Source organism: Sturnira hondurensis, unplaced genomic scaffold, assembly GCF_014824575.4.
Source record: "Sturnira hondurensis isolate 20B ecotype Veracruz unplaced genomic scaffold, ASM1482457v3 Scaffold0006413, whole genome shotgun sequence".
NCBI classification, from domain to species: domain Eukaryota; kingdom Metazoa; phylum Chordata; class Mammalia; order Chiroptera; family Phyllostomidae; genus Sturnira; species Sturnira hondurensis.
In genome coordinates, this window is record NW_028079044.1 from 45,608,340 (window position 1) to 45,635,776 (window position 27,437).

Genomic DNA, 27,437 nt, shown 5'->3' on the forward strand with positions numbered 1-27,437 from the left:
TTTCGAGTAACATCCCAACCACCCTGAGGGGTGCTCCGCCTCACCCCCAACTTGCAGCTAGCTTTTTGATCACTGGGGTCCAGTTTCTCCCCTGTGAGTCACTGCTGTTATCTGCCCAAGATCAACTCGGTAGGAAACTTTCTGAGGGGCTGGGGAAGAGAGAGTCCAAGGAGGGGGTGGGAGTGGGGACTGGTGTTATGATATGCAAGTCACATATTCTGAATCTCGCCTGTGTCTCTGGAAGGAAAAGAGAAAGTTGGGTCAAATTGCTCATTCTTTCTGCATTGCTTTTCCCCCTGAGTATGAGGAGAGGGACAGGACTGTCATTGGAGAACAGGGCGCTGTGTGAACGAGGGCTTCTCCCTGCTGGTGTGGTTGTGGAGGCCACCCCCCAGGGGACAGTCTTCTAGGCTGTTTCCCTGGAGTCCCCACCCTGTGGCTGATACCACAGCTGCCCCGCCGAAGACCTGCCTCTTCTCAGAAACCCAGCAGCATTAAAAACAAAGCAGCGACAAAGCCTTAGAGTGTCCCTAGACCAGCAAATCAGGGTTGTTCGGTCCACAGACACCTTCCACTGACTTCCAAAGAGAAGTGGAAGACCAAGTTGTCCCTTAAAAAGTCTCCTGAAGAGATCCATTCCAACAGCTCTCTCTGGGTGATCAGGGTTAGAAACTGCTTTGGGTTTTGTGGGGTCTTTTTTAATCCTTTATTCTTTTATTTCCAACTTTGCCTTTACGGGAACCATGGGTCATCTGGTAGCCACTTCTTAACGCGGCAAATGTCTATGTTAGGTCAAATGGTTCTGAACATTTCCTTGAAAAGAGACAGTTAAGTCTCTTAACTTGGTCCAGATCTGACTTTCCATCTCTTCCTTGTTGGGGAACCCCAAGCCCCCCAAACTGTTCCTTGACAGTGACGCCGCAGGCGGTGTTAGCAGCCTGGTGGAGAATGAGGCTGAGAGCCGCATCCACCAGCAGCCTATCTCCTGGGGTTCGCACAGCCTACGCACAGCTGGCATTAACTGAGTGTTCGGACCTTAAGATGGGGCATATCTGCCATCTCTAGCAATTTTCAGAAACTACGCTGTGAAGTCAAGCTGGACTGACCTTGGTGGTTGTCATTTGATTGGTTGGTTGGTGGGGGATGTTTTTGTTTTTGTTTCTTGCCCCTGTGGAAAGCAGTCTATTCAACCTCCAGCAGAGCAACGGGCAAAAGTGCCAGATTCCTGGGAAATCACCCTAAGAGGGCTCTTCCAGGAAGGACCCCCTATTGCCAAATTTCCTGAGGAGATATCTAGGTGATGAGACACTGTCAAGAATCCTCATCCCCCCAAAACCCACCTGAAGTATTCACACCTACTAAACATGCTTTGTAAATTCCTTCCACTTCTACTTGGAACCACATTGCCCAATCTTTTACATATAGAAACTTTTTAAAATTAAAATCCTTTACATTGTTTTTAATGAAATCTCAAATGTGCCATCCCCCCATCCACTATCAAAACGTCTAGCTATCACTCATCAGCCCAATGTTTTAAAAAATGAATAATAAGCAAAACCAAATACCCCTCACTTTCCATGGGGCCTCCCCTTCCACAGTAAACCCAGTGTCTTGCTTTAAAATTTGGTAATTAGGAGATGATGACTTTCTAAGACTGTAGGCAAAGGCTTGCTTTGCTGCATCAGAGTTCTGCTGGCATTGTTTTCCTGTACGTAGACTTGTTAATTATTTCACGTTTGCTGTAAATATCATCGGTTCTCCATAGGGTGATGTCCATGGTCGGTAAGTAGTGATGGCTTTATTTTCACCACCGCTCATGTGGCTGAAGGACCGCCTCTGAACCGCTTTTCCCTCCAGGAATTCCTCTTCCGGCCTCCTCTTTGCAGTCAACTGGAAGGAATCCTGATGAGATGGCTGGAAACTGATTTTTAAGGAGCCTTGGGATACTTGCGTCCACTCCAACTCTGGAGCTCCAGCGCCGGATGCCCCTGCCCCCACCCTGCCCCAGCCCTCAGCTGGCAGCCGGACGTGGTTATCTCAGTTGCCAGTAGAGGGCACACTTACTTTACTTTCCAAACCCCAGCGTTTGCAGCCCAGTGGTGGGGGCGAGAGAAACTCGCTTTGCAGCGAAACGGTGAGCAGAGATCGGTCGCTCCCGGCGTTTGCGGCAAAGGCCTGGAGGCTGGAGCAATTTGCAATCCTTAAAGCTGAATTGTGCTGGGCGCCGGAGTTGGAGGAAGTTACTACTCAATTTAACAATCGAACGCTGAGCTGCAGACTCAACGGCTAATAATTTACCTTGAACACTAGCCTCTTAAATACGCACCCCCGCCCCGAGGTTCCCCCCCCCTCTTTTGGGATGTAGGGAGCGAGGGTAAGAAGTGGAAAAGTTTACTTAAAATGCTTTTGGGTGAAGGGATGGGAAAATGGCCTTTGTTTTTAATGCCCTAGAATAATGCAAAGTCGCAAATCCTGAGAGAATATGCATTAAATATTAAGTATAGGTTCATTCAGGCAAAGAATAAATCATACGTCGTGTTGGGCAACGTTCTGGGTTGAAGTGCACATGAAATGTAAATAGATTGTACGCTGATTATACAGAGAAACTTTCACTATGGCGTTCAGAGCAAAAATTTAGGGTCAGTGAACTAGGAAATTGGTGCCTGAAACTCGGCCAATTTTTAATTTTTTTTTCAAGCACACCACCCCAAAAGGCACAGAAGTAATACTTGGTCCTCTCCTTTGATCAGAATTGGTGGTTTTTTTCATGCATGATCATGGTTCCATCAGTGAAGGGAGAAAGGAGACCAGGAAAGAAGTTAAAGGACCGGTTCGTCCAAGGAGGAAGGAGTTAACGGTTTTGTTCCCCGGGGTCTCTGCGGGTACTCCGGTCAGGGACCTCAAGCTCCCTTCCTCTCCCTCTTCTGCGCAGTCCGGTCCCGCGGTTCTCTCCACTCCTCCCCAATATACTCCCATCTAGAGCCTTTGATTTTCCTGAAACCTGGGAGCCCCAGACTAGTGTAAACCCGAGCTACTGGCTCAAATAGGATTTTTCTGAAAACTGGCTGCGGAAGTGGAACTCCAAAAGGCGCGGGGATTCAATGGGGCGTCGTCGGGGCGGGGGGGGGGCAGGGTGCAGGTACAGATCGGCAGAGAGCGGGAGGAGAAAACCCCGCAGCGCGCATCCACAACTCCTATGCATCACCCTTACTCCAGTGCCGAACGCGCAGAAAGATCTCAGGGATTAACGCGTACTGGGTAGGTCTGCGCGGGAGAGGCCGGGAGGAGGGTCTGCTGCCTTTGGAGCAAATCCGGGGAGTCATTCCGGTGGAAGGTGCCCAATCGAGATAACTATACACACACAAAGCATAACCACCACCCCCCCCCATGCAATGGGCGTTTATTCATAATGCGCTCTACAAGTCTACGTGGCAGTGCTTTGCGGAGTTCTTTTAATAATTTCAGGCTTCATTTCTCAGCTCTAATCACTTATCCCCATCCACGCTAATACCCCCACACACACTCAGCGCACAGCCATAAATAATATCCTTTCTTTCCGCCTGTAGTCATAACACTTATTCCAAAGGCTTCCCTTTCCCCGGCCTTAGGAAACCGCCCAGCCGCCCGGGACGTGAGTAGCCTGGCCGCGAGTACTCGTTGTGTTCTCAGTGTAGGGAGCTCAGCTGTTCCGCCTGCGATGATTTAAGCACGCAGGACCAGTAAGCGGCCTGTCACGCCGAGTGGTGCCAGAGGAACAGCAGAGAGAAGGACGGGCCTTGGGCCGGCGCAAAATGGTAGGCGAGCGCAGTGTAATTAATGCTAGGATCTGACTATTTACATCCGATTGCTCCGCGCACTAGAGTACCAGGCGCTAAGGTTGAGTCTCCTCCTCCCGCCCCTCCCTCAGCACAAGCGCCCCTCCCGGTTTCCCAAAGGGGGGGGGGGGTCCGCTGTAAAAAGATCCTCTCTCGCGACCCCGCCCACCAGTCCTTTATAGGCGAGGGTCTGCGAGCCGCAGGACCCCCCAGCTGCGCTTCTCGCGGCGGCTGCTGCTTCCACTGCCTTTCACGCGCCGCGCCTGCCGCCTTCCTACCCTCCCACCCACCCCCTCCCTCATCCCCGCCTCGCGAAGGGCAGGGCTAGTCCGAGGCTTGGCGGGAAAAGGACAGGGTGGGCTGAACCGATATAAAACCGGCTTATCTGACTTGCTGTAGTAATTCCAACGAGAGGCAGAGGGAGCGAGCGGGCGGACCCTCCGGGGTGAGCGGAGCGAGCCGGGCGAGTCGAGTCGCGCTCGGAGCGCCCAGGGCAGGGAGATCCGGAGTGAAAGGGGGGCTTCTCCGCCTCCAGCCCAGCCACCTTCTCTCCGCCCTTCCCGCCGACCCCTGCCGGCGATCCGCAGCCCTCGCTCCGTCCGGGAAACTTTGCCCCTTGCAGCGGGCGGGCACTTTCCCCTGGAACTTATACAACTGCCGACGAGGACGCGCTCTCCGGGCGCGGAGAGGCTGTTCTGTGTATTTGCGGAGACTCTTCTCCCCGCCGCCGCCGCCGCCGATCCGCTCCTCCGAAACGCGCCCCTGGCCGCTTTTGGACGCTTTATTTCCTTCGTTAGTGGGAAACCCGGTAAGCAGCCAGATCTATTTGTCTTTTACTTATTTATTTTCCTACCGCTTTATGGACGCGATGAGTCCCATGCCCGAATCGGGGTGTCTTTTCTCCCATTCCTGGACTGTTGACACTTACCAGAATAGTTGGGGTAGTTCGGGGTGGGGTAGAGTGCCTGATGGAGATGGGAACGTGGAATGCAAGAGAAAACGAGAGTGCGTATTTCAAACAAGCCTTTGGAGATTTTTGCCTATGGATATTGACGCAGAGTCCGGCCGGTTGGACATCCCTGCTTTATTGCATTAATTGCTTTGAGGGGTTTTTTTGCGGGGGGGAGGGAGGGGCAACTATGCTTCGTGTTGGACAGAAAGCCCTTTTTGCATCTTGAGCTCCTCGGAGTAAGGATTGCATATCCTTCGGTGTCATCTAGAGAACTGGCGCAGCCTCCGACTTCTCCCCAGTCTCCGAAAGGACATTTAAATTTCAGCTTTTTTGACCGCATTCCTGACAGCCCGAGACACTGCGGCGCGGCGCGCCCGCCGATTCCTCCGGCGTTTCCAATCCGTCCCCTGCTCCTTTTCAGAAGTTGGTATTTGACTTCTAAAAAGAAGAGTATAATTAAAGACCGTGGTGTACCGAGGTGTTAGGACTTGGTACTGCAGAGAGGCAGGAAGGCGGAGAGGGAAGGCTGGAACGGGGACGTGTCCGAGCCTCCTGGATTCTTTGATTTAGAAAAACGAGGGTAAATCTCCGCGCCCAGCCTTGCTTGGCTCCCTCGCCGCCTCAGTGTCCCCGCGCCCCTTAGATGTGGAGGAACCGCCAAGAGCCGGGCTCCGGGCATTTTCAGAACAGCTGCTATCCTATGCGGGTGAAGGGAAGGGCGCTCCCGCTCCGGGCGCGGAATCGCAGCTGGGGCTCTGGCGCAGTTGCGTAGCCGTATTGGGTGTTGAAGGGAGGTGCCCCTATTATTCTCCAATACCCCCCTTTTATTTGGGGAGGGGGGTGTTAAGGGCCGCGGCTGAACTGGCCGCCGCAGCCGGCGAGGAAAAGGAATTAAAGCAGGCAAAGAAGAGAGGGGGCGCCGTAAGGGTGGGGATGGAGAAGGAGGCTGGGAGGGGCGGTGGCGCCCGCGGGGAAAGGAGCGAGGCGAGGGTGCGAGCGAGAAGGGGCGCAGCCGCTCCCGCCGCAGCACCTCTCTTCTTCTCCTTCAGGTGGCGCAAAACTTTTCGGGGTTGGCAAATTGTATTCCTCACTGCCGCCTCTCCCGGCCTCTCCCCGAGGCCAGAGCCGATTTCGATTGCTCTGCGGCTGCAGCTGCGGCTGCGGCGCCGAGTCCTAGGCTTTGCGCTCTGGGCTCCTGGGGGACCGAAGTCCCGCTGGCGCTCCGCAGCTGACTCAACCAAGTATGTGTCCGAGATAGAAGGTCCCTCTAAGGGGGCTAAGAGGTGTCCTTTTGGCGCCCGCCCTTCTCGCCACTGGCCCATTTGGGGGATACCGCTGGAAGGGGAGTGGTTCGTGATTGTGGCGCGCACTGCACTCTGCGCAGGGTTAAGGCACCAACCTAGACGCCCCCTCAACTTAATAACTGCCCCCTTTGTGTGCCCCCTTCAGCAGGCAGCCGCGATGCCCCTCAACGTCAGCTTCGCCAACAGGAACTATGACCTCGACTACGACTCGATGCAGCCCTATTTCTTCTGCGACGAGGAAGAGAACTTCTACCACCAACAACAGCAGAGTGAGCTGCAGCCTCCGGCGCCCAGCGAGGATATCTGGAAGAAATTCGAGCTGCTGCCCACCCCACCCCTGTCGCCCAGCCGCCGCTCCGGGCTCTGCTCGCCCTCCTACGTCGCGTTCGCGTCCTTCTCCCCCAGGGATGTTGATGACGGCGGCGGCGGCAGCTTTTCCACCGCAGACCAGCTGGAGATGGTCACCGAGCTGCTGGGAGGAGATATGGTGAACCAGAGCTTCATCTGCGACCCGGACGACGAGACGTTTATCAAAAACATCATCATCCAGGACTGTATGTGGAGCGGCTTCTCTGCCGCCGCCAAGCTGGTCTCCGAGAAGCTGGCCTCCTACCAGGCTGCGCGCAAAGACGGCGGCGGCCGCAGCCCCGCCCGAGGGCACGGCGCCTGCTCCACCTCCAGCCTGTACCTGCAGGACCTGAGCGCCGCCGCCTCTGAATGCATCGACCCCTCTGTGGTCTTCCCCTACCCGCTCAACGACAGCAGCTCGCCCAAGCCCTGCTCCTCCCCTGACTCCACCGCCTTCTCTCCGTCCTCGGACTCGCTGCTCTCCTCTGCCTCCTCCTCCCCACGGGCCACCCCCGAGCCCCTGGCCCACCACGAAGACACACCACCCACCACCAGCAGCGACTCTGGTAAGCTGGACCCCTGACAAAGGGGACGGGCTGGCTGGCTGTCTTTCATACTCTCATTGGTCGCTAATTCTGCTGGCCACTTCATTTGACACCGTCTTTTCTCTCATGTTTGGGAATTAGCTGATCTGGAACGATCTGTGAACTCCAGAGTCCCAGAAACACTGAGCTTTTTCCTCTTCCCTCCCATCCCTTCCTCTTAAGACCGCCCTAGTAGCCAGCTCCTTCCTTACCTTCCCACCCCTCAGGAATTTCGTTTGGATTTTAAATCTTCCCGATTTATCTTGCAACTCAATCCATTCCCTTTTACCTTTCTGAAGCAGTTTAATTGCTTTAGGGGAAAGGGAGTAGTGTGGATTAGGTTGAGGGAGGATGGATCTCTGTGAGAGAAAGAAGTACCTCCCTTTTCTTTTCTAGGTCAGAGTGTTCAGGGACTGTAGGTCTTCTGCCTGGAAGGGGGCTTTGGACCGAGGAAGGAAGGGCAGCCTCCTCCAGCCTGAGGCTGCAGGCGAGTGAAAGTGCCTGAGGGGAGGAGCTGGGAGGTTCCGATCTTTTCACCCTCTTTTGAACACTTCCAAACCAATTCCTTCCAAAATTGGACTTTTCTTCCTCCCTCCACCCCCTCCTGACTTTGGCAAGGCTGCAAGATTTCTCCCCCCCGCCCCTCCACAGTTCCAGTAAAATAGGGAGTTGCTAAAGCCTTACCAAGAAATTTGCAGCTATCCTTTGCAACATCTGAAGGGTTCTTGGTAAAGTCCCTTAAAAATAGGAGGTGCTTGGGAATGTGATGTGCTTTGGGTGTGTCCAAAGCCTTATTAAATCTTAGGTAAGAACTGGCATCAATATTGTATCCTGGTAAATTGTAATTTTCTTGCCTGTGCCATAAATCCAGCTGTCATTCAGCCCTCCTGGAGCAAGGATGACTGGCTAGTTTTGTGCCAGGGTCCTTCCTCCTATAGTAATTATCTTATATTTGTATAGCATTAGTTTCATGTAGTCATTCATAACTTAAGGAAATGTTGTTAACTGGATGATCTCTATTTCCTTTCCTAAAGAGGAAGAACAAGAAGATGAGGAGGAAATTGACGTTGTTTCCGTGGAAAAGAGACAGCCCCCTGCCAAAAGGTCAGAATCGGGGTCACCCTCTGCCGGAAGTCACAGCAAACCTCCTCACAGCCCACTGGTCCTTAAGAGATGCCACGTGTCTACCCATCAGCACAATTATGCGGCACCCCCATCCACTAGGAAGGACTATCCTCCCACCAAGAAGGCAAAGTTGGACAGTGGCAGAGTCCTGAAACAGATCAGCAACAACCGCAAATGCTCCAGCCCCAGGTCCTCCGACACGGAGGAGAACGACAAGAGGAGGACGCACAACGTCCTGGAGCGCCAGAGGAGAAACGAGCTGAAGCGCAGCTTTTTTGCCCTGCGAGACCAGATCCCGGAGTTGGAAAACAACGAAAAAGCCCCCAAGGTAGTCATCCTTAAAAAAGCCACCGCCTACATCCTGGCCATCCAAGCAGAGGAGCAAAAGCTCATTTCAGAAAAGGACATATTGCGGAAACGACGGGAACAGTTGAAACACAAACTAGAACAGCTACGGAACTCTTGTGCGTAAAAGTTGACCTATTGGAGGGAGGAACTAGAATCACTTATGACTTCTCAGTTGTTACTAAGAGAAAGTAAGGAAAAAGGTTCCTTCTGACAAAAAGGCAGAATTTATTATATGTCTGAACTTTTTTTTTTTTTCTTTCCAAATGCATGGTAAAGTGCAACCGCACAACCGTGGCTGGGCCTTAGGACTGAAGGGCGTGGCCATAATGTAAACTGCCTCAAATGGAACATTGGGCATAAAAGAACTTTTTTTATGCTTGCCATCTTTTCTCCCCCCCCACCTTTAACAAATTTGTATTTAAGAATTGTTTTTTTAAAAAAAAATCTTAAAATTTCCTTTGTAAATACGGCCATCAAATGTAAATAAGTTTAATAAAACGTTTATAAGTAGTTATACAAGATTACAAACTTGTATGTGTATTATAAACCATAATTTTTTTATTTAAATACATTTTCCTTTTTAAAATTGATTTTTTTTATTGTTTTTAGAAAAAATAAAATATCTGGCAAATATATAATTGAGCCAAATCTTAAGCTTGTGAGTGTTCTGTTTCTTCTTTGTTTCATTCTCGTTTTCATCAATTACAAATTAACCGAATTTGGCCCTTGAAGGAGTGAGTTACGAAGAGGGGGAAAGAAGTTATTTAAGAAAGGACAAGGGCTTTGTTAAAATGGGTCTGGGGCCTTAAGGTCTTTAACTTATCAGGGTTATAAGATGCTTCCTGGAGGTCGGTGATAAAAGGCCAGAGTCGATTACTTGAAAGAATGAAAGAGCAGTAAGCCATGGAGCAGGGTGAGAGGTAAAAGGCAAAGGAGTGCTGGAGATTAGAGATCCAAGTTAAGTATACAAGGGGTGGGTTGAGGGCTTGGGGGGTGGGGAGGAGAATGAAGAGGAAACCCTCTCTTTGGTTAACCCAGTCATTCCCCAATTCCATTCAAACCCAGGGTTCTGCCCAGTGAAAGAGTGGAGGGGGGAAGAAGAGTAGAAATCACGTTTTGCTGCTTGTCCAGTCCTCCTAGGTGCCAGGCCCTCTGCATCGGTTATCTTGTAAGCCCCAGAGCAGCTCTGGGAGGTGTGTTAACCTTAATTTTACAAGCAAGGAAATTACAGAAGTTCGGAGAGTTGATGTGACTTCTCTGAGGCTGCACAGATGATAAAAGGCAGCATCCAAATCCCACCTTTGTTGAAAAAACATTCAACACTTCGTTCCTGTCTTAGCTTATCCGAAAGCGTAGAGATCAAGAATGCTTTGGGTTGAGGGCCCAATGGACTGCTGCGTCCTAACCATACTCTACTACCTGGGAGCCAGGCATTCTTCTCAGTCTTTTCCTTATCCAACACCACAGCAACCCTGTGAAGGAGGTACTGTTGACTTCCTCACAATAGAAGGGGAAACTGAGGCACAGAAAGTCTTGTCCATGTGGCCAAACTCCACCGACAATGAAGAGTAGAGCTGAGATTCGAACCCAGGCGATCCACCCTTAAACTGCTCGGCCACTTCGCAAAGAGGCCAGAAGGAACCAATGCGCCACGCCTGTGGCCTGTGAACGGGTCCGCCTATCTCCTGGGTCCTGTGTCTCTCATCTCAACAGGCAGGCCCTGTCGATGGCAGGGCCCTGTTGTTTGTTTTACTTCGTAGGCCGTTGTTGAGTTTTTCCTTTCACATCGAGACATCCAGAACTCGGATTGCCTCCTGCCTTAGCCATTCGTTGAGATGCGCCAGTTGCTGTGGGGAAGCAGCCAGTTTAGAAGTGCTACTGTCCGGGTCATAAAATAAAATAGAATCACTCTTTGTCGTGTGAGTCATTGTTTGGAAAACAACAGTCTCCCAACCCCTCTCACACATGGACAATTATGACACATGCTCATCCCTGGAACATGAAAAGGCATTTTTGAATGTAGATATTATTCATTAGGAGCCTTTGAAAAACCTACAGCCAGAGCCAGAAACTTGAATGTTGACCACATAGGTAAATGGAAGCTACTATCTCTGTTCTAATTATCTCATTGTCCCAGCCTCGCAGGAGATCTTCAGATTTCTGTCCTCTTTGAGATTTTAATTCACCACCACCCATAAATCAATAGGTAATTACTGTCTTTGGCTCTGGCCCCTACAATAATTTAATCAAGCCCTTTATGTCTTTTTCTTGATCCTTTATTTGGGGTTCTAAGTACTTCAAGTTGCTCACTCCCTGTATCCTAAAGTCAAAGGCTGGTGGAACCCACAGAAGGCGTGTGGTTCGAAGTGCCGCGATACGGCAGGGGTGGTCTCAAGTCGTTTGCTCTTTGCCCTTTGGTGGCTGGACAGTGGCCCCGGAGTGACCCTTGGGAACCCAGAAGGTGTTAGTTTGAATCACTAAATCCGGGCAAGTGCACAGAACACCAGAGAGTTCCTCGCTTAGGAAAACAACTCCCCAGTCCAGAGGCTCAGGAAACAACTTTAGGGGATGGAAAGGGCACCATTCCAGAAACCTCTCTGGCTCTCATCTTAGGTTTAGGAAGCCAAGGAACAGTCTTCCCATAAAGTCAGGCTGATCTTGACCCTGACACAAACGGGCCCTCAGAGCCAATCAACAGAGTCCCCAGAGTCTATGCCATTGTGTAATCTATTTTGTAGATTAAAAACAAAAACAAAAAACAAGAATTAGAGAGGGAGGGGGAGGAGCACGCAATTCAGTCTGACTACACCCGAAGGAATAAGCTGATACCAAGTGTGGCTTTTACCTAGGAGTCTGCAGAAATTACTGGCTCCTCCTACAGAATTCCTGGCGTGGGGTTTTTTTTAAGGATAAGATGTGTAAAAAGGAAGTATTGTTCTATGCTTCCATTTGGAAGCAAAAAAGGAAATCCAGGTTATAAAACTTATACAATGTTTAAATGAACAAAATTTTCATAATCCTAGCCTAATGCTTTGGTTCCTCACAGCTGGGATACCTATGTAGAGTTCTCAGCTGGTCTTTAAGACAAACTCCGGTGCAAAGCTTGGGAAAGAGGACAAAAATGTTGTGTTCGGGGGTTTTCTGTGGTTTATTTGCAATAACCTATGATTGGCTCCATCAATAATAATTTTCTAGTAGACACACTAAGGCCTCCTGAAATATTTCTTCCCATGAATAAATAACACTTAGGCTAGAAAATGCTGACGGATGTCCCCCAACACTATAAATGCACTGGTGGTTTTACCTTTAAGGTTATAGACCACAACAGGCCCATTTCAGAGGAGGGTAGAAACAAGCTAACAGGATGAGAACAGGGAGCCATTTAGAAAAATAAAGTAAAACTAAAAAGACTCTACCACCCACCATGAAAGCTGAGGCAATAGTCTTTCTCTCTTCTAGACCTTCCCGGGAAGAATTCCGACTAGTTCCAAGTTTGAAAGAAATATCCAAGAATGTTTGCTTTGCTGACCTGGTTTGAGGTGACTTTCCATGACTCTGAGTTGATTTCACATTTTGTTTTTAATTTTCTTTCTTTCACTATGGGCCTACGCTAATCTTTTTAGGAAGACACGGATGAAGAGAACAAGTGTTAATGGGATGTAGATCTTGCCAGGTTAAAAGGAATGTTCTTTGTTTCTAAATAATGCCTGGGAGCTCTGCCATAATCCCCAGCACTTTCTACCCATTGTCACCCCATCAGCCCATCAAGGGATAAAACACTCCAGTGCAGTCAGGGGTCTCTAGGTGTAGGGAAGGGGACAGCTTGGGGAGAGACAATTAGCCTTTATTACACACCTACTGTCTGCCTTACATTCACAACAACCCAGCAGGAGAGTAATTGTTGAATATAACAATACTGAAGTTCAGACAAATTCAATAGCTCTCCCAAAGTCACCCAAGTACCAACAATAACAACTAAGGTAATGGTAAACAGTGTTTACTATAGGCTAAACACTTTACATGCATTATCTTATTTCATCTTCAAAGTAACTCTTAGGAGATAAATTATATTTCTAAAGAGTTTGAAACTTGGAGAGATAAAGTAATTTGCCTGCATTTACAGAGCTAATAAAATGGTGAAGGGATTATCCATTTGTTCATAAATATTTATGGAGCACCTACTGTGTGCCTGCACTGTGTGCTGGGAAGAAATGTTAAGGCAATAGATAAGGTCCTAGACCTGTAGACTATTGGAGAGCAAAGTCAGCAGCTGGACTCTTAAGTTGTTTTACAAACACTTTTGAGTGTTTACTATGTAGCAGGAGAGAGTTGAAGTTCTGAGAGCTGCTGAAGACCCCCCAGTCCCCCCCCACCCCCCCGGGGAAAATGAATCAGAGTTAGAACCTGGGAAATGCTGGAAGAAGAACGAAGAACAAAAGCATTGTCAGTGGGATGGAGGGAAGCTAGGAGAAAGTGATCTAACGGAAAGAAGGAAGTCCTAGCAGAGGTGTCAAAAGCAGCCAGGGGTGCAACAGGAAGTGCAGAGAATGCTGCGTCGGACTAAGCAATATGGCAACGTCTTCCTGGCTGCACTTCCTCCCCAGGGGAACGGCAACCCCATCAACCCAGGATGGTCCCTCTCCATTCGCTTCATTCAATCTTTCACTTGAAACAGCTGCCTAAGCATTTCCCCAGCTCCCCCCGCCCCCACCCCCCCCACCCCGCCCCGCTTTCCTGCAATACGTTTACCAGCAGTTCCCACAGAGCATCCCTGGATCATCAGCATCAATATCACCTGTGAATCTGTTACAATTACAGACACATACAGCAGTCTGAGGTTTCAATTTCCACAGTTTCAGTTACCTGCGGTCATCTGTGACCCCAAAATACTGCGTGAAAAATCCCGGAAATAAACAATGGATAAGTTTTACATTGCTCACCATTCCGAGTAGTGTGATAAAATCTCACTGTCCTAACAGGGACATGAGTCATTCCTTTTTCCAGCAGATCCACGCTGCAATCCCCACCCATTAGTCACTTAGCCGGCTAGGTTATCAGATTGGCTGTCCTGGTACCAAAGTGCTTGAGTGCAAAACACCGTCACTTTACTCAATAAAGGCCCCAAAGGGCAAGAGTAGTGATGCTAGGAATTTGGTTACACCAAGGAGACTCTGGCAATTGCTTCCTTTAAGAGAAAAGGTGAAAGTTTGGTACTATCTGTGGTTTCGGGCATCCACTGGAGGTCTCAGAACACATCCTTGGCAGAAAAGGGGTAGCTACATTGCCCGTCTTAATCACAAACTCGGGAGCTGGGCCCCAAGAGCTGGAAAAAATCCCAGCACCACTGCTTTCTCCACCACTGCCACCCAGGGATCTTTCTGAAACACAGACAGGTATGCCTTTTCCCTGCTTGAAACCTTTCTTCAGGTTCCCGCAACCCTGCAAATGAAGTACAAACATCCTACACCTTCAAGGGGCTCCACACACTGACACCCAGGTCTTTTCGCTCCAACTTCTCCAGCGACATTGAAAAAGTATTTCCGTAAATCATTAACAAAATCGAAGGACCTGAAGTAGTGGGGTGAGGAAAAGCAAGTCTAATGGGGTCATCTGGCAGCCTAGGACATCAGGGAAGGTGTTCAACCCAGACATGGAGAATGGGCAGGAGTTAGTTGAACCCAACAGCCTGAGACCTGGTATGGGAGAGAGACATGCTCGGGGAACCCAGAGCAAAACAGAAGAGAAGGAGCAGGAAGCAAAAGAGAAGAACATCCTCCGGGTGGACCTTGAGCCACACCACGGAGGGGCCTCCAGGAAGGGGTCGGGCCCTGGCTGGGTAGCTCAGTTGGTTAGAGCATCGTCCTCATATGCCAAGGCTGTGGGTGTGACACCCAGTCACAGCACATAGCAGAAGAAGCAACCAATGAAGGCATTAATGAGTGGAACAACAAAACAATCTCTCTCTCTCTCCCTTCCCCCCTCTCTAAAATCAGTCAATAAATTTTAAAAAATTGTTTTAAAGAAAATGATTGGGACTGATGAAAGACAGACTCTGCGATAGGAAAGCTGACATCGTTCCTCCCGTGTTTGTCCAAATCCACTGGTCCCAGCAGCACCACCCCGCAGCCTTGGGCTGTAATCAAGTCAGAAGCCACAGTACTGAGATGAGGACACCCAATTCTCTCTGCATGGCCATTGTCTGTGCCCATGGTTTCATGCCTTTGTCAGCGACATGGATCTGTAAGGCCAGGCCAATTAGTTGCACATATTACGTTCTTCCAACTGAGAGATCGCGGTAATAATAAAACTAATCATCATAACACTGACATTTATCAAGTGTTTTCTATGGGCCTCGTACTGTGCAAAGCACTTCACATGCCTTTTCTCCTCGAATCTTCTGACAACCCACTGAATAGGTAATGATGATTCTGACCATTTTACAGATGAGAAAAATGACTCATAAAAACATTAATCAAATCACCCACGGTTGCCCAGTGAAGATGTGGCAGAGAGGGACCCCCAGCCCAGCCCAATTCCTTACCTGCCCTGTCAGACTTACACCATCTTTTAGAATGACCCGAAGCCTCAAAAACCATGACTTGTGCCAGGGTGACATTTTAAAAAACATACTGAATAAATTTGACATGTAATCTTGTACAAATTTAAGGTATACAGTAGGTGACTCTGATACCAACATTTTTAAAATTTATTCTTGTTCAGTTACATTGTCCTGCCTGTTTACCCCATTTGCTCACCCCTACCCTGCTCCCCTCCCCCCCATACTGACATTTTTAAGGCTGTTTCATCTGCTTTGAACTTTGAACAAAGTAAGCTGTGGGACATGGGAAGGCCCCAGGTAAAGCCCTGCGGTCGAATTCCGGGGGCGTGGGGGCCTCCCCAAGGCCTATCGCTCCCCCTCGCCAAGAATTCAGGGAGATGTGAGGCACGTTTCCGTGCCCCAGCCCCTGACGGACGCCAGAGTTCCTGAGGGCAGACAGGCTCTCTGAGCTTGGTTCTCCAGACCCCTGTCTCTTCTGAACGAACTAGGCCGTCATCTTCTTCACTCACAGATCTCCTGCCAGGCATTGCGATGGCTGCTTTTTCCACAATAAATTTGAAAAATTGCCATAAAATACCTCCAGCAGGCCTTTTTCACCAGCAATTTTTAGAAACTCATGTCCGACTTGAGGAACTCAGTCACTTGTGACCATTGGGGCAGGAGGTTTAAACATGAGCAAGTGGTAGATGAGGGCCGTGGGGGCCGCCAGGGATCAGGGAACATTCTGGATGGAGAGGCCCCTCATATCATAAGAGCTGACCAGCTAATTTTGCAAATGCAAATGCTGAGGTCTGGTCAGGGAAAAGGCTGTGGCCTTAGCATACAGACATCCAGGAGCAGGTTGGGATAGTCATTCAAGGCTTTAGGCCCACTTTTAGGGAGCCCCGGAGGCTGGGGGAGGGGGGCTGCAGGCATCCTTCCCCTCTTGCTGGCTAAGGGATCCCCACCTCCTTCTGGAATTTCCTCTTAGCCACGGTGGGCAGTCTTGCTGGGCCTATGGAGATGCCAGAAGGAGATGAAGCCGATTTCTCTCCCAGGACTTTGGGACTTAACTGGAGTGACTGAAGGACAGAACATTAGAGGTGCAAGCACCGTCTTTCTCGTCACTGTCCCTGGAGAGGCTGAGTTGCCAACTCTCTATAGACAGTTGGAGTGACCTGTGTCAAGCCTGTTTCAGCCTCGGCTGCCTAGATCTTCATCAGTTCTGGGAACTCTCCAATATCCTCGAAAATGCTGTTTAGGGTTAAATTCGTCAGTGGGTATTTCCCTTTCTTGCAGCTAAAAGGCCCTGAATGACCGTCTGAACATTCTTCAGGTTCGTTCCACGATATCACACGGCCTTGCTCTGGGGCGCGTCAACAACAACCTTCCCCCGAAAACAGCAAAGAGACAGAAACTAAAGGCCATCACGAGGTATAAATACTATCAAGTCCTGGGCAGTAACACCTGAGTTGCATGTCATGGTCTCAGGGGCTGCAGATGTTACCCTTTGATGATCTACATTGAAGGGTAGTTTGGGTGGAGCTTCGGGCCCACCAACCACCCTGGGAGTCGGATGTCTGGATGCTGCTCTGTCTCCCCTCTCAGCAGCTAGAACCACTTCCTCCTATCACACCCAGCTAACCTCGACACAGTTTATATGCAAGTCTTAGCTTTAAAAAAGAACACACGAAAACTCCATTTGAGAAATCATGATTTTGTGACAGATGTTGTTACGAGAATATTACATGTGCCATTTCACCACCTCAGCAATTCTGTGGGTTAGGCACCATTATTGGCTCCATGACATTACGTGAAAAAGTGACCCTCGGAGATGGGGGTGTGGGAAATGACATGGCACGTCACATAGCTGCCAGCTGGTGGGCCTGAGGTATAACCCAGCTTGTCTAGCTCTCAGATGCCATGGTGAATCTTCTGGAGACACACCCTGTCCAAGCCATTCTCACTCAGAGACCCTGCCTCTGAGACGGCAGAGGCAAGTCTGAGGATATTTAATAAAAATTTTTATATTGGAAATATAGAAAATGAACAAAAACACCTCAGAGAGTCAAGGGGGCTGGTGGATTTCTGTAAATGACTGGGTCTGGGTGTCCCCAGGCCCACTGGGGTGGTCGACCACCCTGTCTCAGGGAGGAGCCTTGGCCTCGGGTAGAATAAGATCTCAGGGCAAGCGAATGGTGGGGTCAGAACTGCAGCCCCGAAAGAGATGATGAAGGTACCCAGCCTTTCCCCATAGCACTTTTCTGAGTGGCCACATCCTTCCAGTTTTTCAAAACTACAGCCATTGCTCTCTTGCACTGGAATGTCTTTCCCGACGAATGGCCGTGCGTTCTGCAGCTCCGAAATCTTCTGATACTCACCTTGGACTACTTTTTACTAATTATTCTCTAATTGTAAGCTGTTTGTGCTTTTCCAGGGTGGTGTGTGTGTGTGCTCAGGAAGTCCTTCTTTGTGAGGTCCCATGCTAACTGAGACGAGACCGTGGTTACCTAGAATCTGCCAGGCGAGGACGTGATTCTTCTATGGACAAGTTTCTGTCGTCACGGTACCTTGCAAATGAGGAGGGCCTACATTCCATGTTTCTCTTAGCGTGGCCTGTTAGTCCCCTCGGGCTGCCAGAGCAAATCACCCCAAACTGGTGGCTTATAACAACAGAAATTTATTCTCACAGGTGTTGGCAGGTCCACACTCCTTCAAAAGGAAGTCCGTCTTCACCTCTTCCCAGCTTCTGGCGAGGCCGGGAGTCCTTGGCGTTGTTTGACTTGTATATGAATCACTCCATTCTCTGCCCTGTCTTCACATGGCTTTCTTCCCTGTGTTTGTAGGTATTTCTGTGTCTCCTCTTCCTGTTTTTAGGAGGGTACCAGTCACTAGATGTAAGACCCACTCCAAACCAGTATGGCCTCCTCCTAACTAACTCCATCTGCAAAAATCACCCATGCAAACAAGGTCACATCCTGAGTTTCCTGGCAGACATGAATTCTGAGCAACATTATTCAGTCCAGTAGAGAAGGGTAAGCACATTTATCTATCCACATAGAGCTGTGCATAGACGCCCTCCACCCTCAGTACCGAATATGGGGATGCACACAGTAGGCCCTCAATAATCCTGGTTGGTCCCACTCATGGAGCAGACCTGAGCAAGGGCAGCCATGAGCTCATGAGCCCAAGAGCTCATGAGCTCAGTCTCTGTGCTTCCAGCCCTCTGTGCAGCAAACCACTCCCAAGCATCTTCCTTCCCCTTTCACATGGCTTTCTCTTCCCGCTGCCCTACCACCCTCGTCTTCTTTTCTCTTTCCTTCCTCCTTCCAGCCACAAATGGCTGGGCTGATGAGCACTCAGGGGAGCTGTGTGCATCCCCTCATGCATTCTTAAGGCGAGGAGCCCCCATCCCATTCAGCTGCCTCTGTTTCCCTTGCCCCATCCAAGCAATTCTTTACTCTGTGCTTTTAGGGTGCAAGGCCATCAGCATCCCCCTGAAAGCTGAACTGAATTCTCAGCCCTTATTTAAATATCCTCCCTTAGCCACACACCCTTCTGATTTTTTTTTATTCTGCAGAAGTCCAAGTAAAAAATTTCCCCATTGTGAGTGCCGCCTGTGTCTTCCTCTTTCTTTAGTTTCTGGATGCTGGTTCACTTTTTCTGATTAAAAATTCATAGCAAGTTGTCACTTAATGAGCTTTCAGTTTGTGCCAGGCAGTGTGCCAACCACTTGGCGCACATCATGTCACTTATTCTTGACATAATTCCCACCAGACAGATGGGACTACTGAGGTCCTGAGCAACTGGGTACTTTGCCCAAGGTCATGCAGCTAGGTCAAGGTGGAGTCAGAATTTGAACCTGTGCATCAGATTCCATTGCACTTTCTCTTTGTCACACTCCGGGGTATGAAAGGAACCCCGGGTCATTTCATTTCACCACACAGCTTCCCAGCCAAGCTTCCAGAAATCATGTAAGGTCATTGAGTAAGATCTGCCATTTTCTTTAAAGGGTGAAAACAGACTCTTCCCACTTCCCTGTCTCCTTTGAAATCACTGTGGGTAGGGGGGTGCTGCTAAAAGGGAACCCTGCAGACAAAGTGACAGCCTGCAGATTGTTATAAAAAATTCTCTTGGAATCAGTTTTTCTCATAGCAGCTGCTTTGGGCTTCTGAGTGCAATAACTTAAGCCTCAAAATGCAAACTTCTCACAATGCAAAAAAAAAACCTTCTTGTTGGCAGGTTTCCAGTGAACTTGATTCAGCATGCTATGCTCCAAGGGCTGGGGACAGCAAGCCAAGTGTATCTTCAATCAGAGTCAACCAACAACCTCACAAACCGGACACCCCAACCCTGGTAAACTTTCATGAGCAAACCTGTTCTGTTCTGCCTCTTTGCACCTGCTGTTATCTCTGCAGAACACCTTCCCCTGAACCCAACTACGATGTCCTTCAAGGCACCACAGCACCCAGGAAGGCATTTCTGCAGCTGGCCACACCCTGCAGGAGTCCTTATCTGAACCCCAAATCAGCCCCTGATGGTTGATGATTCTCTCCCAGGGTAACAAGAGGGAGGGGCTTGGGTCTGGCCCCAAGTCTGCTAAGTCAGGACTCTGGGGTGGAGTCTGGAAATACGCACTTGAACTAGTTCTCCTGGTATTCCAGGGAAGATGTCTGAGGCAGAGCTTCCCAGAACCAAATAATGGCTTCATTTTCAACATTTTTATCCTGGGATTAAAGAAAGAAAAATGGGCACACATGTACATGAGGCTTGCTGTATTCTAGCCACCATGTGCATTTCACTCTATCAGCTTACACGAGGGTCAGAAAGACCTTAGTGAAAAAAAATTATTATTATTTCTATTTTGCAGATAAGAACACTGAGGCTCAAAGAGGTGAAGAAACTGATCTGAGCTTACCCAGCTAATAAACAAAAAGGCTGGCATATCTGTGCCTTCTTTAAAGCACCTCATTTTAAAATGTAAATAATTTATTTGAGTTTAATGCAAATTCTATGAGAACAGGGACTTTTTGGCTGTTTGTTCTTTTCTGGATACTCAGAGGCTAGAACACAGCGATTGTCATTATGTATTTGAATAAATGAATGAATGAATGAATGAATGAACAGAAATGGGAACACTTAACAGGGGATTGAAACGTCAGGTATGTATTTTTTTACCTCGTGCTCCACTAAAGATACACTGACATAATTTATTCCCACTAAAAATATGTGTGCCACCTAAAATTATGTCATCTTTCTTTACTGGTATCTGTACACCAGTTCGGGAAGCTCTGGAGTCGAGGTGACCTTGACCTCGACCTCGCACTGACCACGGTGAACTATAATTTTCTCTTCCAGACTGTGAGCTCCCGGAAACACGGACTGGATTCGTTCATCTTTGCATCCCTGCACCTGGGGTAAAACTCAGCCACTGCTTTTTTACTCCTGCCAGAGGGAACTGATTTGACAAAATCTAAATTCTTCCAAACCCATTGTGACCTGCAGAGAAACAATAGGGAGGCTGCACTAACATCCACTAATACATCCAGGCCAGCACTGACGGGGTCAGACCTGAACCAGAAGTCTGGCTGGTTCTTCATCCCAGGGACCATTTAGTTCTTGGAGCTGGTGGCCTTTTTCATGCTGCCAATATTTTGCAGATAAAAATCACCTCTTCTTTGTTGTCCCCCATTGTATCTTCAGAACCTGCAAAGTGCCTGGTGTATAGAAGACACTCAGTAAAAAATGTGGGGTGCATGCATAAATGAATAAGAAGCTGTTAAGTAGGTTCTCATGAAGAAAGTATAAGATAACTTCCCACTCACTTTCCTGTCTCCTGGGGCTCTAATACGTTCATACAAAATTGCATTTGTGGGAGGCAATTTGGTTGGAAAGGTTGACTTGAAGTTGTGAGAGGAGCATGTTACGTAAGCTGGAAAAATAATAATTAACCACATAAAAGAAGGGGGACAATGGGTACTGCCAAAGGAGAAGCTATGTCCGGTCCTGCCCCAAACCCCACTATGTACCTGAACTCCATTCCCCAGACTGTCAAATTCTGGGGTTGCTACAATGACCTCACCAGCTGGCGTGAGCACCAGCTCAGTATTCAGAATATTGGTCCTGCTCAGGATGAGATGCCAACAGGAGTATCAGAAGCTAGTGAACGGGAGGCAGGCAGGCTAGACAGGGAGGAAGTCAATGGTGATCAAACTTGCCTGGTGCCCAGCAGCCACACCCAGAGCACACAGGAGAGAGACAGCAGGAGCTGCTAACGGCTGAGCAGCGAGGGAAGCATGAACAAACAGAATGGAAAAGGGCACGAGGGTCCCACCTATGCAGGGAAGACCCAACTTCAGAGACTATCCTGATGGATGGCTGAGGCAGCCAGGCCAGTGGGGAAGAGGAAGAGAAGGCTGACAGTCACAGATCAGGTCAGCCGGTGGATTAGAGGATGTTCAGTCCTCTCCACCCGAGACTCTCTGCAGAATGGTGAGCGCGTACAGCAGCACATATCCAATAGTTTGCTAATACTTTTACGTAATCAAGAGGATCATCATTTCCTCATACATCCAAGGGCCTGCACAGGGTCCAAGGAGGGGAAAGGAGAGGAGATAGGATACAAACAGCAAATGGAAGCTTCGATGGTGTTCCCTAGCTGCCACGCCTGACAGGTTCATAACGGAATATTATGTTACGTCTATACAGTGGAGTACATCCTGTTACAACTGCCCTTTCATGTATGGCCCCCAGAGATCTGGAGCCTCTTGGTGTTTACCACCTGTGTAGTTTTTCTCCCCAGGTGTGGGCTGGACCTCATGACTCAATTATAATAAACACAAAAGTGACGGGGTAGCTTTTCTGAGGTTGGGTCAATCAAAGACTGTGCCCCCACCTGGAGCACTTTCTGGCACTCTCCATTAGAGCGCTCATTCTGTGCCAAGCCAGATGCCATTGGGGCTGCATTGTGGAGAGGCCCACGTGGCCAGGAGCTGACATCTCCAGCTGACAGTCAGCAAGGACCTGAAGCCTGTCAAGAGCCATGTGAGTGATCCTGGAAGGGAATTCTCCCCTAGCCAGCCTAGAGGTGACTACAGTTCTGATTGGTAAGAATATGCCCCTTGAAACCTCACGTTGTGGATTACATTGGGGAAAGTAGCTTGGCCCTTAATGAGTGCTCTTACCAAAGTTTACTTCCTTCCTTCCCCAACTCAAAACCCCTGGAGTTGCTGTTTGCTCTTGAACTTGCCCAATCATGTTCCTGGGTGACCTGGTGAGTTCAGAAAATAACTGCTGCTGAGGAAATGGATTTTAGCTGCATCAGGAGAACCCTGGGTCAGAAGGAAGCTGGGGAGAAAGGGCCGGAGGAACGGAAGTCACAGCTGTCCAGTGCTTGCCGAGGAACTTCATTCGCATACACCAGTCCACGGAAGCACAGTGAGAAAAAGAGGGTGGAACTTCAGGGCTGGGAGGCCCTGGGATGTGCCCCAGGAACAGCGATGGGGCTGCCCCTGGGGGTTTCCTGAAGAAGAATCTGCTTAGTGTGGTCCTGCTGGAAAGTAGGAGCTAGGTTATACTAGTCAATGTTTTTAAAATGTTACTTATATACATAATGTTGTATGAGCGTAGAACACCATTGACACTTTGGGAGGGATCATTTCTATTGTGGGGCCTGGCCTATATATCGTAGGATGTTTTGCAGTAAGCATCTCTGGTTTCTACCCAGTAGATGCCAGTAGCTGCCCCCTCCATCTCAGGTCATGTCAATCAAAAATGTCTCCAGACATGGCCAAATGTCTGTTATAGGGAAATGGGGAGGTGAAATCACCCCTTCGCTCCCTCTGAGAACCATGGTTGCAGAGTAGAAAAGTGTCTGAAACCATTGTGTTTATTAAGTGCTCGCAAAGAGTTTGGGGCGCCGAAATGCCTAGGATATACTCCTCCGGTAGGATATACACCTCTGGTAGGTTATAGTCCTACCGGAGCTCGCGCTGCAGTAGAGCAGATGAATGTGGGAGCAGATCATTGCTGCCCAGTGTGGCCAGCACAGCAACAGAGAAGTGGACAAGGAACGAGGCACAGACTGGGCTCTTCTGGGAGTGGGGAGAAAGGAGATGTTTTGGTGGAGGCTGGATCCAAAACCCCTGGCCCTCTGCCTCCTCCCCTCACTATTGGGATTCCTTTTTCAACACTCTGTGTCCTTCCTAACAATGAGCATAATTGGAAACAGATTTTTTTTTGTTTCCTTGTTATTTTGTTTGCCTACCTCCTTCACCAGGCTATAAATTCCACGAGAGTAAGGACTGTTTCTGTCTTCCCAACCCTAGGTGTTCTGTCCCCTGGCACAAGGTAGAGCTCAAAGCAGGGACTCACCAGCTGTTTACAAAAAAAAAAGAAAGAAAGAAAGAAAGAGAGAGAGAGAGAGAGAAAGAAAGAAAGAGAGAGAGAGAGAGAAAGAAAGAAAGGAAGAAAGAAAGAAAAGAAAAGGCAGGAGGAAGGGAGGAAGGAAAGAAGGGAAGAAAATCTAAGGATTCCCCAGGCAGGAAATGTGGGATAAACATTCCAGGCAGGGAATAGCGTGTGCAAAGCCACAGAAAGGTCAACAGGATCGGCCACCTACTTTGCAGGGCCCGGTGCGAAATGATAATGCAGGGCCTCTTGTTCAAATAGCATTAAGAATTTCAGGACAGCTACAGCAGAACGTTTACCTAAATGCAGGCACTTCTGCATGCTGGGCCTGTGGGACTGCAGGTCCCCTGCCCGCAAAGCACCCCCAGCAGATAAACGGGCCATCAGCCAGCCCAGGAGCCTGTCTCTCCCAGGCCACACATGGCTCCCAGGGAGGAGTCAACGTGGCCGCCAGGAACCACACTGTGTTGTCGAACAGCTGAAGCCATTTTCCCAGAAGAGAACAGAGCTTGCCTAAGTGTGTTCTTTCAAAGTCGATGTTGATATTAAGAAATACTGCAGGACGAAGGCGCTGGGCACAGGTTCCACAGAGCGTTGCGCGGAGGAAAGCTCTCGAAAAGCCTCAGCTGTCCCCAAACAAAGCCGCAGTGTGTGGAGTTCTGGATCAGAGCCTGCTAGCTGGAGGCAGCGTGTGGACTGAGTTTCTACTTAACGAGGCTCATTCAGAGTCTAGTCAAGTCCTCCACCGCTCTGTGCCTGCGACAGGACATTTTGTTATCAGCCCACAGCACGAGCTGCAGATAAATGCTCTCTGATCCTGTCTTTGGGAAAACCTATAATTTACAGGCTATCTTAGGGCATGACTTTAATTAGGACTTACATGTTATGTTTTATACCCAGTGTGATTACCTAAGTCATTTGCTCAGATCTGTGTAAAGGGAAATTCTGGCTGGTGGCTGCTTTGTGTGTGCTGGGAGGGTTGTGAGTCGGCATGTGTACACACATACAACCTCTCATGAGACTTGCACCTATGCAAATATGAAAGGGATCATTAGTTTATTTGCTTTGTCTCTTTTAAGCGCAGAGAAAAATGGTAATCCAGGAACCTTTGGAATTAAGGTAATATAGAATATGACTTGGTTAATAAGACCTCCTTCAGGGGTAGAAACAAAAAGAGAAGAAAGTCGTATTTACTGAGCACTTACCCCTTTTCTGTGAGGCTCTTCCATGTACATGATTCCATGAGCTCTTCACTGAGAGACAGGTACTAATGTACCCATTTCACAGGTGAGAAAACGAAAACCCAGTGCTTTGATCTTAGCTCTATCTCTAACGTCATATCACAATTATAACCCAGGACCTTAACACCAAAACCCAGGTTCTTCCCCTGAAAACACATCACCTCTCAGAGGAAGTGAAGAAGGGATGGGTGAGAAGTGGAAAGTTCATTTCATTTCCTTCGGGATTACAAAGTACGATTATTATGGCCCCACGATTTAGGCAGTAGCCTAAACCTGACTCCCCACCGCGCTGGTGCTGAGCGTCCCGTCTTCCCCACCTGTTCAATCCAGAGTCATAGGCCACCAGGCAGGTTTCATGGCTGACACACCCACTTTCATGGAAAATCCCAAAGAATAACCATTCTGGTGATTTATGATTTCAGAAGACATCTTCCATTACTTCTCAATGTTGAAATTCTGGTCATTTTCACCATTTCCAGAAAATTATTGATTCTACATTGTTTTCCAGTGCTTGTGACTCCCCATCCCCTTCTGCTAGGTAATTTTCAAGTTACCAGAAATAGTGGTAGGTTCCTCTATGCCTGCAGCTCACAGGAGGAAGCAAGGACACAAGGGCCTGGCTTGAGAGAAAGGAACAGCCATTTGCTTTTCTTCAAGTCTCTTCTTCTTATGGGTATCCAGTCTCTGACTCTGAGGCTTTTGCCCCAGGGGAGGAAGTGGTGAGACTCGGGTTCCACAGTGCGGGCTGGAACACCATCCCTGCTGTGGACCAGCTGTGTGACTTGGAAGAAGTCACTTAACCTCTCTGGTTCTGTTTCCTGGTCTACAAATTAAAGATAACAACCTCCGATGTCTGTCACATACTATTGACGAGGGAATTTTAAAACACATATACTTGGGCTCAGCAATTCCACTTACTGATATTCATCCAAAGAAAATACTCAGACAAGTAAGCAAAATGATATATGCATGGAGACACTCCCTGAGACATTGTTCAAAACATTGAAATATTTGAAGAAATCTAATGGCTGTCCATATGGAATCTGTTGAGTAATTACAACATAGCCATATGTTGTAGTAAGTATAGAGATTGAAAATGATACAATAGATCTCTCTTTATTGAGATATTGAGTTATCTTACAGATTATATTATTACATATACAAAGAATACCCCTGGTAGATATCCAAGAGCCTGAATGTAGAGATTGATTCTTAAGAGTGGAACTGTATTTGTGGGGGAGGGATAGAGTCTGTGTGACAATATGGCATCACTAGATATCTTTTTGCATTGCAGTTTTCACCTTGTGCATAAGAATTAAACAAAGTAAAGAAAAATTTAAGATGTGTGTTCATATGTGCATGAGACTTTGTAAGGACATGTGTGTTGCCAATAGGTGCCTCTGCATTGTAGATCACAGGAAAATTGTTTTCCCTTTGTTACACTTTTCTGAATGCTCCAAGTTATTTGCAACAAGCAGGCATGAACTTATAATAACAAAAGTGGGGCAAAACAAAAAAGTAAGAATAGTTTCTGTTTTAGAAAATAAAAAGCAATGTACTAGCTTGAAACTCTTGCTTTTAGAAAGCCCCCAACAGTGATGAGATTATTGTATCAGTTATGTGTTGCTGTGTAACACGTTACCTGTAGATGTAGTGGCTTGAAACAACAAACACTTATCCTCTCAAAAAAGTGTCTGTGGTTTCAGATTTTAGGGGCATCTTGGTGAGTGGCTTTGGCAAAGGTCATTCAAGACATTGCAGCTGTGAGCTCCAGCTGCAGTTGTCTGGAGGCTTAAGCAGTGCCTGCTGTCCATGAGTCTCAGTTCCTGGTCACATGGGCCCCTCCACGGGGCTGCCTGTGTGTCCTCATGACATGCCATGTGACTTCTCCCAGTGCAAGTACTCCAAAAGGGAGCAAGGCAGAAGCCACATTGTCTTCTATGGCTCAGCCCCAGAGGTCACATGCATCTTTTCTGCAATATCCTACTGAGTCACAGAAGACAACTCTATTCCACATGGAGGGGACCATGTAAGGGTATGAATACAAGAGGACAGGGATCACAAGGCCCACTCGGGAGGCTGGTTACCATGCCTCTGTGTATGAAGAGTCTTCCATAAACTGTGAGCCTTCCATTTTGCTTTTCTCCGGGGAACATCCTGACAGTAGTGTCTATGTGTTGCATACTCGACCATTCATTTTTCAACCCTGTGTTTTCAAAGAGCTTTTTCTTTGAAAAATTCTAGGTAATATAAGATGATGCAGGGGTTAGAGCCCTAAGAACTAACAGTCCATGGACTCTCCACTTTTCACATGGTGTCAGAACATTGTTCACAGTCACTGGTCTTCTTCATCCACCTGTCCACATGCCCATAGATGTCTTGGAGTCTGCCCGGAAATAACCAGGAGTTCCTGTGGGCCACTACCAGGCTCATACTCATCTCTCTGCCCCAAGGGCTTGGCACAGTGCTCGCTCAGCAGCTGCTAAATAGGTGCTTGCTGATTTTAACGAACATAAGGAAACCGTAGTCAGAAAAGCAAGTCTGCTTCTGCTGAAAGAAGTGACTGCAACCAATGGCCAAAATAATCATTTGACCTCATCAAATCTCTCTTTTATTTTTATTTTTGACCTCATCTCTGCTGTTCTATCTGCTCTCATCTTCCCTACCCTTAATTTCCCATCCTCGTCTCCCTTTCCCAGCCACGTAGCAGCTATTTGATTTTGTGTGACTTACTTAATATTCTTTTTGAGCCTCAGTTCCCTGATCTGTAAAA

The 27,437-nt window shown here is 48.4% G+C and overlaps 1 protein-coding gene across 3 annotated transcripts; it reads left to right on the forward strand.

The window, feature by feature from the left end:
• Positions 1–3,181: 3,181 nt before the first annotated feature.
• MYC (MYC proto-oncogene, bHLH transcription factor) lies at positions 3,182–9,052 on the forward strand. Of its 3 annotated transcripts, none has more exons than XM_037048538.1 (4): positions 3,182–3,258; positions 4,215–4,623; positions 6,220–6,985; positions 8,038–9,052. In XM_037048538.1, the coding sequence occupies exons 1-4, from the start codon at positions 3,197–3,199 to the stop codon at positions 8,598–8,600; spliced, it is 1,800 nt and encodes a 599-aa protein (XP_036904433.1). In that variant the 5' UTR covers positions 3,182–3,196; the 3' UTR covers positions 8,601–9,052. The 3 variants fall into 3 exon arrangements, with proteins under 3 accessions (XP_036904433.1, XP_036904432.1, XP_036904434.1); XM_037048537.1 differs by having other exon boundaries at positions 6,217–6,985; positions 8,038–9,051; XM_037048539.1 differs by lacking the exons at positions 3,182–3,258; positions 4,215–4,623 and adding an exon at positions 5,708–6,008 and having other exon boundaries at positions 6,217–6,985; positions 8,038–9,049.
• The last annotated feature ends 18,385 nt before the right edge of the window (positions 9,053–27,437 follow it).